This window comes from Girardinichthys multiradiatus, chromosome 1, assembly GCF_021462225.1.
Source record: "Girardinichthys multiradiatus isolate DD_20200921_A chromosome 1, DD_fGirMul_XY1, whole genome shotgun sequence".
NCBI lineage: Eukaryota > Metazoa > Chordata > Actinopteri > Cyprinodontiformes > Goodeidae > Girardinichthys > Girardinichthys multiradiatus.
In genome coordinates, this window is record NC_061794.1 from 43,489,978 (window position 1) to 43,504,288 (window position 14,311).

The following is a 14,311-nucleotide window of genomic DNA, read 5'->3' on the forward strand; positions in this document are numbered from 1 at the left end:
GCCTTTAGCTCATCCAGAGTGTTGGGTCTTGAGTCTCTCAACGTTCTCTTCACAATATCCCACAGATTCTCTATGGGGTTCAGGTCAGGAGAGTTGGCAGGCCAATTGAGCACAGTGATACCATGGTCAGTAAACCATTTACCAGTGGTTTTGGCACTGTGAGCAGGTGCCAGGTCGTGCTGAAAAATGAAATCTTCATCTCCATAAAGCTTTTCAGCAGATGGAAGCATGAAGTGCTCCAAAATCTCCTGATAGCTAGCTGCATTGACCCTGCCCTTGATAAAACACAGTGGACCAACACCAGCAGCTGACACGGCACCCCAGACCATCACTGACTGTGGGTACTTGACACTGGACTTCTGGCATTTTGGCATTTCCTTCTCCCCAGTCTTCCTCCAGACTCTGGCACCTTGATTTCCGAATGACATGCAGAATTTGCTTTCATCCAAAAAAAGTACTTTGGACCACTGAGCAACAGTCCAGTGCTGCTTCTCTGTAGCCCAGGTCAGGCGCTTCTGCTGCTGTTTCTGGTTCAAAAGTGGCTTGACCTGGGGAATGCGGCACCTGTAGCCCATTTCCTGCACACGCCTGTGCACGGTGGCTCTGGATGTTTCTACTCCAGACTCAGTCCACTGCTTCCGCAGGTCCCCCAAGGTCTGGAATCGGCCCTTCTCCACAATCTTCCTCAGGGTCCGGTCACCTCTTCTCGTTGTGCAGCGTTTTCTGACACACTTTTTCCATCCCACAGACTTCCCACTGAGGTGCCTTGATACAGCACTCTGGGAACAACCTATTCGTTCAGAAATTTCTTTCTGTGTCTTACCCTCTTGCTTGAGGGTGTCAATAGTGGCCTTCTGGACAGCAGTCAGGTCAGCAGTCTTACCCATGATTGGGGTTTTGAGTGATGAACCAGGCTGGGAGTTTTAAAGGCCTCAGGAATCTTTTGCAGGTGTTTAGAGTTAACTCGTTGATTCAGATGATTAGGTTCATAGCTCGTTTAGAGACCCTTTTAATGATATGCTAATTTTGTGAGATAGGAATTTTGGGTTTTCATGAGCTGTATGCCAAAATCATCTGTATTAAGACAATAAAAGACCTGAAATATTTCAGTTAGTGTGCAATGAATCTGAAATATATGAATGTTAAATTTTCATCATGACATTATGGAAAATAATTAACTTTATCACAATATGCTAATATTTTGAGAAGGACCTGTAGACCTAATGAAAAACCATTTTACTGAAGCAAATAATGACAACTTTTGAGGTATTTAGAAAAGAACTTTAATCTGAATTTTTGCTGACAAACGTTTTTCTGAAACTCAGATGTTTACTTTGGGCCAGATAAATGTGCTTCTTTTGTTATCTACATAAATTACCTTTTTTAAATGTTACATTTTCCATTGTCTTTATTCTTACATTTCAAAAAATTAAACTGGCATAAAGTTGTTTCTCTTAAATCATAGTCAAATTGTAAAATCCTAAAACACATTTATTTTATGATGCCAAGAGCTTTTGAAACATTTTATTAAAATTGTTCCTTCTTTTATGAACTTGTTCTCTTTTATCTCCATCTTTTCAGCCCTTCATTCCACTTCTGAAGAAATTTGGCCTGCTAAAAATAATAAAAGAAACATTTTCAACACAGTCTTTTGTTCTGCACTGAACATGTGAGACATTAGTGCAGTTCTTACTATTAAACACTTTGAGAGGAAAGGATGTTAAGTTGTGGTGTTTAAAATATAGCATAGAGCCTCATCCTGGACCTTATCAGTGCTAATATTACAGTTATTAATAACTGTATACATATGGTATGTATGTCTCATCTTCAGTAAAACTGTATCCTTGTTTAATGGGTTTATTTTATATAATATTGCAAGTGTAATTCAGAAAAATAAAATAGTTAACTAATCAATGGTCCACCTGTGATTAATTGCTATGATTTATTTCTTAATTATGCTGCATCTTTAAAGCCAGAGCTGCATGTTTAGAATCAGCACAGAAGATATGAAAGAGAAGAGGGAGGCTTACTGTTGTTCTTTCTACTACGTCTTACTGGAACCAGGAGATATTTTCCTGGTTTATTGAGCAACACCTGGTTCTGTCTACATGTAGAACTGGACTATAAGACCGGCTGCTGCAATGAGATCAATGTGTTGATCTGAAGGACTTTTTAATGTGTTCAGCTACTTTAGGATTAAATGCTTTTACTTTGAATGAAGTAAAGGACCAGATATTTTCACATTATGATGCAAATCCAGCTAGAAGCTCACAGAGAAGGTTGCTACTGTTTTCTATCACAGATCATTTAACTTCACCTGTAGCTGAATAAGTGATTAGCTGCAACTTACAATTAGGGCCATTCTGAGTCAGCATTCAGGTTTTACTGCTATCTTCCCCTGGGTGGTGACAGGAGTGTGCAAATCACTATTTTTTGTCTCCTTCTTTTAACTTATTCTCAGGTTAGGTGGAGCGGGAGGTGATTATATGGAACACAACTGAAAAAAATAACTGATCGTTTAAAAAAATAGAAGTAAGGTCCAACGCCATTTTGTGGCTGCATCTTAATACTTCAAAATTTCTTAATTTCTTTCTAAAAGAAGCCCTAGCATCATATTTGGCTGTGAGGGGGGAGGAGCTGAATGTAAAATAGGAAGCAATGCCTTATGTTTTTTTTTTTATAATTTTGCATTAGTTACAGTGTGACAGAGCAACAAAAACACAGATTTTGCATATCAGGTGTATAATTTCTATAAGCATGCAGCATTACGCCAGATTACGATTACTCTGCTAAATAACATGCTCTGTGTTGCACAGGGCTCAACACACAACCCCCGGACCAGCTTCCTCTTGGGATGCTAATAAAATGATAATGCTGATGTGTTTATTTGTCTCCATACATGCAAAAACTTCTTGTCGGAGTGCAGAAACCTATTTTTGCCAAGAAATTATCTGAATTTTTCAGAACCATCCTAGAGCAGATTTTGTAACTATGGCAGCAGCATTATAAGAGCATGACCAAGAAAGCAATGGGGAAAAAATGTGTGCCGAGCACCGAGAGCACCGTAGGGTCACGTTTCCCTATTCGAATGAGGTTTTGCAAATATGCCACAATATAGCAAATGTTTATATATATCTTGAAGATCCTGCAGCCCATAGGGTGGACTTAATCTAATGTGGTGGGGGCCAGACTGAAAAAAACATAACTCCATGTTAGTTGCAGGATACCCAAAGTGGATGACACAGCTACATCAGTTCAGAAATAAACCAGCTGTCAGTGGACCCCCTTCCTTTATTTTGTCCAAGTTTTATGAAAATGAATTGATTTGCATCTCCACATCCCACTATGACATGCAAAGTACCAAATGAATGACCACAAGTGGACAGCTTATATCCTCACCAACTGAAAGCTGTGGCAATAAAACAAACAGATCTTGCTTTCACAGAAAGAATGTTCTCAACAGACAAGAGAAAAGGAAAAAGGATCTGAATGATGAGGATCACATTCAAACGTTCTCTGCTTCTGTGTTTTTGTTATCCTCTACGAGATGTATTTCCTCTTTCTTCAACCTGTTTTTCTCTTTTAAAGAAATGTTTTCAGTGGTTCCTTGCAACAGCTTCTCAGACACACTATTATATTTAAATCTTCCTCCTTGCCTCCCCAGACTCATTGTACACACATCATCAAAGCTTTATCATCTCTGAACCTTCATGACCATCACGCTCTTCCCTTGCCCAAATTTTTAACAACCTCCATATCTCTGACACACCTCCTGGATTACAGCCGTGTGAAAAAGCCAGGCATGTATGGCGGACATTTTTACACCGTGAATTTAGTGTGATCCAGCAGTACTTCAGAGCCAAAAAAACTGCTTCAAGAGAAACCATCAACACCATCTAAAAAGGAAAAAGATCAATTGGCACAGTTTTTGTCTTTTTCCATTTTTACTGCCTCCATCAACCGAAGCGGGTAAACAGAAAGTGGGTACTCACCAAATGGAGATTCCATACTTGAACTGACTTGAGTGTTTACATTGACCATGTCGTCATTTATTTCATCTGGAGCGTAAAAATCTAAAATCCAGTCTTGTCCTTCCTTACTATAGGATGTAAAGTGTGGGAGTTTAGCCCCAACGTGCCGTAGTGTGAGAAGGGTGTTGTTAGTGGAAGGTAAGGCCGGTGTTGCTGCTGTTATCTTATTGATTTTCCTAATCTGGGCAAATGTGGGTGGGGAGGTTAAACAGTAACTAGGCTCATATGGACACCAATCTATATAGCAGCTGTAACTACGGCAACATGATGACAGAAACTCAAATAAAAATAAAGTTATGATGTGCTTTCCCGCTCTCTCTCATCCACCAAACAGCCATTTCTCAAAGAGGGGTAGGGCTGGAGTCAAACTAAAACAGGAGAGAAAGCAACTGGGTGGAGAAAGACGTGGAGGACAGAGAGGAGTGGAGAATTTGCAGAGGGTGGCTGCACTCAGTCTGAATGTGGAGGGTGATGTTGTTGACTTTGGTTTGACTGACAGGGAAAAGTCATTTACCGCTCAGCTGTTAGAGTATAAGACCCAAACTGTCTGTGGATGGAAGTGAAAGTTAAAAAAGTCCACAGTCTGAATGAGCTTCTGCAGTTCAGTCCTCACAAAAGATTACCATCTTTAGGCTAAGATAAGCGAAGATGCTACAAGCAGCTACATACATCACAGCTGTCTGATTCACTCTCGGCAAAGAAATGAAGACTTTTTTTCCCTTTAAAGTTAAACCTAAAAATAGAATACCACAAAATATAAGGAAAGATTTCAGGCAGCCTGAGTACATCCTTTCTACTTTTTTTTCCCCAAATAGTCACTAAATAATTATTGTATTCGTTTTTTGTGCATTTTCTCAAAATGTATCATGTTGGAACAAATAAGTTCAATTAATTTTTCTGGAATTTTATGTGACAAACCCAGACAATATAGAACATAATTGTGAAGTGGAAGGAAAGTGATACAGTATTTTCAATTTCTTTTACAAATAAAAAAATTAAGGTGTGGCAAGCATATTTATTCAGGGTAGATCAGAGTTAGGTTATAAAACTATATTCCAGGCTTTGAATCTATGTTCAAACCATCATCTGAAAATTGGATGAGTATGGCACAACTTGAGTATGGGAAAATCTGTTGACAAGACAGTTATTTGTTGTGACTCCACAAATTCGGCCTTCATGGCAAAAACAAAGCAATTGCTTGAAGAAAGTCATGAGAGGTCCCGTTTACAGTTACAGTATGTAAAAGAACACGCTCAGATCAGATGAGACCAACATTTATTTATTTATATGACTGGCAGAGAACGTTGGTTACGTACTGTAACCCCAGTTTCTATGAGTATAGGCGCAGTCCTTTAAGGCTGTCGCTAGTGGGTTAAAGGCGAAGCAGGATGTAGTCTATGCCTCACTGGGTCCATCCAGACCACAACTGAACATCTGCTCGCCTAATGACACCAAAAAATCAGCCTTCTGAATGCGTAATTACGCACTCCAAGCATCTTGCGCATCACAATGAACAGAGAAAATATCTGGTCAGGGAAAGGCTGAGATAACAAACCTGCTGCTGTAATTGGAAAACGAAGGTTACGAACTGTAACAGTGTAACGATGAGCAGAACAGGTCAAAAATCTCCATGAGGGAACGTGGAGACAGATCAGCAGCTGGATCATGCGTAATGATGCAGCAGAACAACCTCGTGGGCCACAGACAACACAGCAGAGGAGAATAACCTCTGTTCACACAGAGGCTCAATGAAATACAGCCGCAGTGACAATAACATCATAAGTCACGAACCGTGGCTGATAATAATATTACGGCACCCTGCGTCTGCATGCAGGAAGGGTGACGAAATAACAGTCATTCTGTCAGAACCCTGAGAACAGAATGAGTCTCCTCTTCAGAGTTATGAGGAGGAGGATAAAAACCATCCAGAGTTATCACTCTCGATCAGAACGAACTTGTAGACTTGCTCTTAGAGAAATTTAAAACAATTCAAAACAACAAAACAATCAGCAGTTTTGTATCTGCCTCCGCGTCCTCCGTCCGGAGGAAGGGAGTGGAGATATCAGTCGCTGTCTCTGGGGCAGAATCATCCGATTCCCGCCCAACACCAAAGATGTCCAATGCCTCATCGAGGGAGCATTGGTCTGCTACGGGGAATTCCCCTTCTAGCGGGGAGAAAATGGCTAGCCGCCGTTGCTTCTCTTCCGGAGGAAGACACCTGCAGGAAGGGCAGGTGGACTGCGGGGTCAAGGCCAGGCTTGCATGATCAGGACCGAGGCAGCCCTCGCAGATGGCATGCAGGTCGTAACTCATGATGTAACCGGTGTTACAAGCCAGGCAGAGGCGGATAGTGCCGACGCTAGCCATGGTTCTTCTTGAATCAGTGCTCTTAAGCTGTCGCTGAAGAAAAATGGGAGCCGTTTGTCCGGTCTCACCGTAATTTATACGGACCGGGTGGGGCTCACACAGCAGGTGGGCGTGGACTAAAGTTTTCAGTGCTGCGCTGCGTGCGAAGGGATACCCCCACTAGCGACAGCCTTAAAGGGCGAAGCCTATACGAAATAGAACTGCACATTGCCTTATACACACTATTACCATGGTAAAACATGGTGGTGGCAGTATCATGCCGTGGGGGTACTTTTCTTCAGCAGAGACATCTGGGGTTTTGCAGGACCAACCTGCAGACCAGAGCGTGAGAACCATACCTGTCAAGTTTTGGATTTGAAAATAAGGGAAATTTTCTGGGGACCGCTGTGAGCCATCCCACGACCCCGACCAAGCTCCAGTATCCCTTGTATTTTAGCACAGGTGTACAAGATATCTAAAATAACCTCTTGTCAACTACTTACAGACTACAATAAGCCTACCTTTGTTGACACTGAAATGCTGTGGACATTCCTATGTTATAACAGAGCCTAAATGAAACACAAAAGGGGATTCAAGCACATTTATTTATTTCACACATTTTCCGTTTATATATACATTGCTTGTCTTTAGATTAAACATTTACATTTTATTTTCATTACACGTTTTATTTTCATTTCTCATGTTCACTCAGGTGGCTCTCTTCACTAAAGACTTATTATACAGACTTGTTACAGCCTTTGCATCCTTTAAGACTCGTTTGGATGGAGTGTATTTGTGGCCTGGGCCAGAGTGGTTGATTTTACATGACAGTAAAGCACAAACAGTGCTGTTGTCTAATGACATCCTATTCTCTGTAACGATCTTTCTTACCATACTGAACACTATTTCAGAACTGGCATTGCTGTGGGGAATGCATAGTAAAGCCTTCATTAATATTGGCAGCTCACTGAACCTCGCATCCTTCCCTACCAGTCCCCAGAATCTGTCAGTTTTGTCTTCTTGTGGGAGATGCTTGCTATCTGTCACCTGATAGTCAATGAGTTCCTCTCTCAGCTTATCCTCACTCAATATCAACTGAGGGAAAAGGGCCCCTAGCCTTGCCACTGTAAAGTAAAACAAGTGTTTGACTGAACATTGCAGAACTAATCCATGCAATATTCATTTATTCGTTCTATCAATGAGAAACTGACTAACATCAACCTGAACCTGGAGTAATGTCAAGGCGAGCAGCAGGGTCCAGCACTTTCATGTCCTTCAGGAGTGGATGGTCAAGAGGAAAGGAGGAGAACATCTTCTGAAGTATGCTTCATAGAATCTTCTCACAGATCCACAACAGCATAAGAGTAAACAAAAAACACTACAGCCTATAATCTCATACTGTGAAAAGATGATATAATTATATAACTGCTGGGTAATATACTCACTGAAAGATTTTCTTCTCAACTGACACAGGGAGCTCTGTCCTTGCCATGAATGCCTTTGTTTCTGCTCCTATAAAGAGCTCTTCATCAGCCAACTGATGTCCTTCTTCATACTCCACCTCCTTGAGAGGTTCAGCCTGCAGATCTCCTCTTCAAGTCTGTGAATCTGGACTCCCTCTGACTGTAGAAAATATAATTGGACACACAGTGTAATAAGAAGACCACAATAAGCACAATCATATTTAATTCTAAATGACTATTATTCACTAATTCATCCAATATGATTGACACCCACCAGGAAGACAATATTAAATTCATATAAAGGCCTAGGAGCACTCAGGAACATGAAGTAAGCCTTCACGATTGGATCACGCAGAGGGCTTGCCAAATCGCACACTTTGGCACTCCTCTCCACCTCCTCATGACTGTTAAAGTAGGCCTACAGTACATATGGACACAGGGTGGCAATTCATGGTTAAAATGGAAATCTAGCATAGTTAACTGTGTATATATCTTCTGGAGTTACCATCCCTACCTGTAGTGCATCCCACTGGTTCAACACTCTCTGGTTCAACCCTTTGTAGAGTTCACATCTTTTTGCACTGAAAAATAGAAACATTTTTATAAGAATATTAACTGCAGACCTAGAAAAAATAAAAGTCCTATTTAATTTATTTGCATCTACCTTTTATCAAAGTGGGTGTATATCCCCACCAGGATGTCTTCCACCGGTACCTGGGCTGCTCTGATGCCACAGCCAGTGGCCAGCTGTGCCAGGTGGCAGATGCAGTCGAGGTCCTGGACGTGGCGCTGGCTCTGTTTCAGTCTGCTGATAACAGAGTTGTGTCTGCCTTTCATGACGCTCGCATTATCAGAGTTAAAGGCTATCAGGTTCTCCCATGGGATGCCTCTTTTTCTATGGATAACAGAAAAAATGCCATAAAACGACCTAGACAAAACGTATGATTATAATTACATGCAAACTATTACACACGTCAACAACACAGTGCAGTTAGTGCTTCACTCTGGTTTTCATACAGATTTTCTGCATTTCCCACGTTGCATACAGACATCTCCATGAATCTTGTAACGACCTGCAGAGTGGCCTCATTGTAGAGTCTAGTTAGGATGACAAATTTTTTATTTGCTTTTCTGTTGTTCGATTCGTCGCACATCACTGAAAATGGCTGATGTTTTGGTCAACATGTCATCTAGCTCTGCTGCTATGGCACCTGTTGAGAGAGCCCAGTAATTAAAATTAGCTAATCATTACCCTACAATATGCATACGGGACATTATTAAATAGGCATATGCATAAACAATACTCATACTTAATTTGATTCAGCTTACCTTTGATGAGTTGGGTAGCCTTGGTTTTCCCTGCCGAGATAGCAGAGTCCGGGAACATTTCAGCTACACGTTTATTGAAGTCATCACAGAAGTTGAAAGCAACTTTGTTTTTGGCACACAGCATTGCCATTTTAACCTCCACATTTATGACCTGGTAGGCCTCGGTGGTATTTCTAGACACAAACGTTGACATCCCCTGGGCATGTTTCTGTGCCTCTAGCCAGCGCTTGTGCTGCTGACTGATGTTGTTCCTTCCTCCGTGGGAGACACTAAAGTTACAAATCTTGCAAAACGCGTGACTGTGCCCCATCCTGCTCCTTTTTAGAGAAGAAAATTCACTGTCCCATTTTTCAAGATATTTGCACGATGTCTTTCTTTTTCTGGCAGGAATGTCTTCCCTTTCATCACATCTATCCACCTCTCTCCTCTGTTGTTCCAGGTTTGTTCCCGCCGTCGGCACTAATCTCGCGACAAATGCCACCCTGGCTACTGCAGGTGGCAGTTCTCGCGAGGGAGACTTGACAGCTATGGTGGGAACTGCATGGTGAGTAGGAACGTTTAAGAACGGCTGGTGACAGGGAGAATGCAGAGCAACTGAAGGAGGGAGGCTATGAACACAGATGAGTGGAAATAACATAAATATCTAAACACAAGAATGACCATGAACTGAATCTAATAAGAATAACTAGAATAACAGCAACTAAACACGGAAGCGCAGAGGAACACCTAACACAGGAGAATCATGACAGTTAGAGGCTTTAAAAAACTTTAGATTGGTGCAGAGGTTCACCTTCAAGCCAGACAATGACTGAAAACATACCAGAGCTACAATGGGATGGTTTTGAATATTCATCTGAAACAATCCAGTTGAGAATATGCAGAAAGACATGGAAATTGAGGTTTAAAATTTTCAAAAACCATGTTTCCTTTAGTGTTCACTTTATAATTATTAACTACATTTTGCGGTTGTAACGTGACAAAATGTGAAAACTTTGAAGGGTATAAACATGTTTGCATGGTGCTCTATTTTTCAGATGTTTCCTGTCTGTGCTCACAAACTGGGAGCGTAACTAATACTCTCCTCTTTCTGACCATAAAAGCTGCATTAGTGTCTGGTTTTATGGCGGAGAAAGTCTCCGATGAGCAAATCGTGAGGCGTAATGAGGTGAAATACAGGGCAGAAAATTTCCTGCAGCAGCATTAAACAAACACGACTTGCTAACAAGAAATTACCTGTCTGGATGCTCTGTATCATCAGATTTATGACTTAATTAATGATCAGTCAGACACACAGAGAAGAATATATTATATTGTTTTATCTTAGGAGTAACTCACGCAATGAATTGAAAATATTTCACTTGTCAGGCTGACAGTATAATCAGTAACTCATCATATATTACTGTGGGTACATTCTAACTTTTTCATTACCATAACTTGTAAATAGTAAATTATTCTCAGTTAACATTTTCATTATTTGTTTTGCTTCAAAATGGTATTTGCTCACTGACATTTTAATAATCAAGCGCGATATTTGTGGAAAACATTCATCAGGTGACACTTTCCATCCCGCTGTCACTATGGTAACAGTCTTAAAATTCGGTTATTTAAAGCTGGTTTGATGTTCCCTGTCAATAAAAACACATGTAATTCAGTGTAATGTGTCTTTGATCCTTTGTTTAAGTCTTCTGGTTTTACTGGTTTTCTCCTTCTTATGAGAAGTTTTTCCCACCAGGTTCCCTCTGAAAAATAAACAAGCGCCTGTGTGAAAAGTAAATGTATTCGGCTGTATATTATAAATTTGTGTTTACTGCATAGTCATTGTACTTCCTCTGTCACTTCTAGGCTTTTCTATATCAAGACATAATTCATTTTTTAATAGTTTGTAGAACAACCTTTAGCATTTAATTTCTGGACAAGTTTCATACATATTAGGGAGGAATTTTGTCAGATTCCTCTTTACAATGTTGCTTCAGATAATTGATCATAAGTTATGTTTTGTTTCTTTACAGCTCTCTCAAGTTCCCACCACAGCATTTCAATCAGGGTCGGGCTCTGGACTTTGGCTGTTGCAACTTTTTGATTTCTTTTCTTTTTCAGCCATTCTGTTAAGATGAACCAATCTCATCCTGTTGATCAGTTTGGTTCGAGTTCCAATTGTCAGACAGATGTTCTCACATCAGACTCTAGAATACTTATACTTACAACACTACTTAGCCATGGGCAGTGAAGATACCCACTTCCTGTAGTTGCAGAACAAGCCCAGATCGTCGCCTTTCCACCACCGTGTTTGACAGCTGGAATGAGATGTTTGGACAAAATAGAAATGTTTGGCCATGATGCAAAGCACAACATCTGGAGAAAACCAAATACAGCAGGGGAGCCCAGGTCTAGTTCTGAAAAGTTACTATTCTGCAACTTTTAGAAGCATCCCTTCTGCAGCACACCTGCATGTCATTCATCTCTGCAGCGGCCTGGTGTCAAGCCATTCATTCTAATTCTGGTGTGTTGGAGAAGTGATGCATCTAGCAGCTGTAGAGTATAGTAGCTAATCAAATATCTTTCGTTTGATTTTTACAATGCATGGTGCAATGCATTTTGAACTCATCTCATATGTTCTAGGAACGCTGTTCCAGAAGATGCAACAAGTCTGCCAGGAGAAGACTTTTCCCAGCAGATTTGTTCCATTTCATTATTTCTCTGAGGACACCACTTTCACTAACTGTTATTCAGAGGTATAAATCCTGTTCGTTTTGGGCTATTTGCAGGTGTGGATGGATTTTTCAGGTTTAAACAAGCTAATTTCTTGTGTTCATCATAAATATGTAACTTAATGCAAATGTGTTATCTTATTTGTTCTTCGCAGTTTTCAGAAAACAGTGATGCTGTAAGATGAATATGTAAATGATACAAATTAAAGGATCAATGCACAGAATTTATTGATTAAAGATTTCAAGCTTTTTATCTGTTTCTTTAGGCACTCTTCTAACAATTATTGGCAATGTCTGTTTTATGATGATGCAACCAATTACTTTAAAGAATTAATAGTGTATTGAGAAGTGTTTAATGACATTATCTTAAAAAGCACAAGGTATTTTTACATTTAAAAATGATTTAACCTAATAGAAACTCTGGACTTGTTCAGTGAAAATTCAGGGAATAATAAAAATGCAGATTTTATCTTTCTGTATGTGAATCTGACAGAGATGTTACTAAGCCAATAAAAAATGTCACACTATCACTCTAGGTTTAAATTGATGATTTTATTCTTTGCCAAGAAAGAAATTAATGATATGTGGAAATATCCCAGGCTAATCCTTTATGCTCCTCATACTTTATCAATAATTTGTAAAACAGTGTTGCTGCCAAGGTTCACGTGCTTCCTGAAGGCACCATCCTCTCTGCTGCTGACCGTCTGAAGAAAGGCTTAAACACATTTTGAGGTCCATGTCCACAAACTGAAACTCCCTTTTAAAATAGATTATTAAATGGCTTACAATGAAAGGGCAAAGCTGAATGCAACATAATCATGATTTTTTACCTCTCTCTCTGCAGCAGCGTCTCCTCACCGCTGATGGCCAATAAATATGCTTGAACTGCAGTGTGCGGTGTATAAAGATTTGCACACAATAAGGTACGTTTTGCACCAACTGATGGAAATATTACCTTTTGTTATTTTTAAGTGAGTGATTTTTTATGAATATCACAAAAAGCATGAGTATTTACAACCTGAAATGAATGCTCACAAAGAGCTGTAGGCAGCGACAGGAGGAACAAGGAGTCCTGCAGCAGCTGGTGAGGTTCTCACATAGAGACTTAACCTCATCCCATGAAGGGTCAGGGTAACAACAGCTGAAGCTTCTACTCTCAGAGGCTGAAACTAAATGTTATTAAAAAGCATCAATAAAACCTTTTGTAAAAATTATATTTTTTTTTGAGAGAGGGGTTATTTTGTTTCTCTACACGCTGAAAACTTTCAGCACACCTCAGACAAGTTCACCTCACATGTAAAGCACATTCACAGCATCCCCATCATCATTTTGGATCTCTGCCAGCAAAAACTTGTTAGTTAATCCTCATTTGCACCTCTGATACTTCCCCTTAATTTACAGAGGGCACAGAGATCCTTTGTATCTGTCTGGGTTGGAGAAACGTTGTCTTTCATTGTGTTTCCCGGACCGGAGCAGTTCTTGTTATGTCAGCATTGTGTTATTTAAAGAGTAAACACTATGCTTTCCCGAAATGATGGACAGGTTTTTGGTCCAAATGTTTCGTGGCTGACTGAGACCCCCCCGAGATTACAGATGCACTACAAGCCCAAAATGTGTCTATGTTAGTCCCAAATCTTGAAGCTTCAGAAATCACAAAATATAATATGTGACTTGAATAATTTTTGTCAGTTACATCATCACCAATTTATTTTACTGGGAGGCATAAAAGTGGATTATGTTCATTTAGAATGTTTGATTTTAAAATGTATAAAAAAGTGATGATTATATCTGCATAAAACATTTGACAAAATTCATAAAAAAAAACATGACACGTGCCCTTACCTTTGGAGATTTACATTTTGTCACCCTGAGTAACTGAGTTTGACACTCTTAGTGCAGAGCAGGGGTGTCAAATTCCAGTCCTCGAGTGCTGATGTCCTGCACCTTTTTGATGTGTCTCAACACACCTGAGTTAAATGACTGAATTACCTCCTGATGCACAGCTTCTACAGAGTTCTGCTTATGACCTAATACTGTGATGTGAGCATGTTGACACAAAGACACAACTAAAGGTTGCCGGACACTGTCCCTTGAGGAATGCAGTTTCACAACTGGGTTGTAGCATCATCAAAGTGCAATGAAGATGCCGTGCCAACGGGTGGTATAACAACATCATCACAGTGACTGTTAAGATTTTTTTAAATGTAGAAAAAAACATCCAATAATAATGATTTGACATCTAGGGGGCATTCTTACAGGATGGAACTGTTTTCCCTAAATGATCAGTTGATCTGAAAAGATAGAGAAAATAAAACAAACTGATTTCAACTTTCTTCATCCCAATACACACTTACTATACAAATAAGAACTACACACATACTTTAGAGAGGTGACATGACTCGATCTTTCCCAAAATTAAAATTTCTTCACTTTG

At 40.0% G+C, this 14,311-nt stretch overlaps 1 protein-coding gene and 1 long non-coding RNA gene across 5 annotated transcripts in view; one reads left to right on the plus strand and one right to left on the minus strand.

The window, feature by feature from the left end:
- The window catches only part of hnf4a (hepatocyte nuclear factor 4, alpha), a 42,722-nt gene extending 38,605 nt beyond the window's left edge, over window positions 1-4,117 (minus strand). The window contains exon 1 of the mRNA XM_047365611.1: window positions 3,993-4,117. Within this exon, the coding sequence (XP_047221567.1) occupies window positions 3,993-4,041 (49 nt within the window). The 5' untranslated portion in view covers window positions 4,042-4,117. The remainder of the gene's footprint in view (window positions 1-3,992) is intronic.
- LOC124868409 overlaps window positions 1-14,311 on the plus strand; it is a 39,281-nt gene that overhangs the window by 22,284 nt on the left and 2,686 nt on the right. Inside the window, exons 2-4 of one of the 4 annotated variants that reach the window (XR_007038323.1) lie at window positions 9,609-11,901; window positions 12,524-12,609; window positions 12,722-12,800. This is a non-coding gene — a long non-coding RNA (uncharacterized LOC124868409). Of the gene's footprint in view, window positions 1-9,608; window positions 12,610-12,721; window positions 12,801-14,311 lie in introns of all 4 variants that reach the window. The other 3 variants (XR_007038321.1, XR_007038324.1, XR_007038320.1) reach the window with 3 other exon arrangements.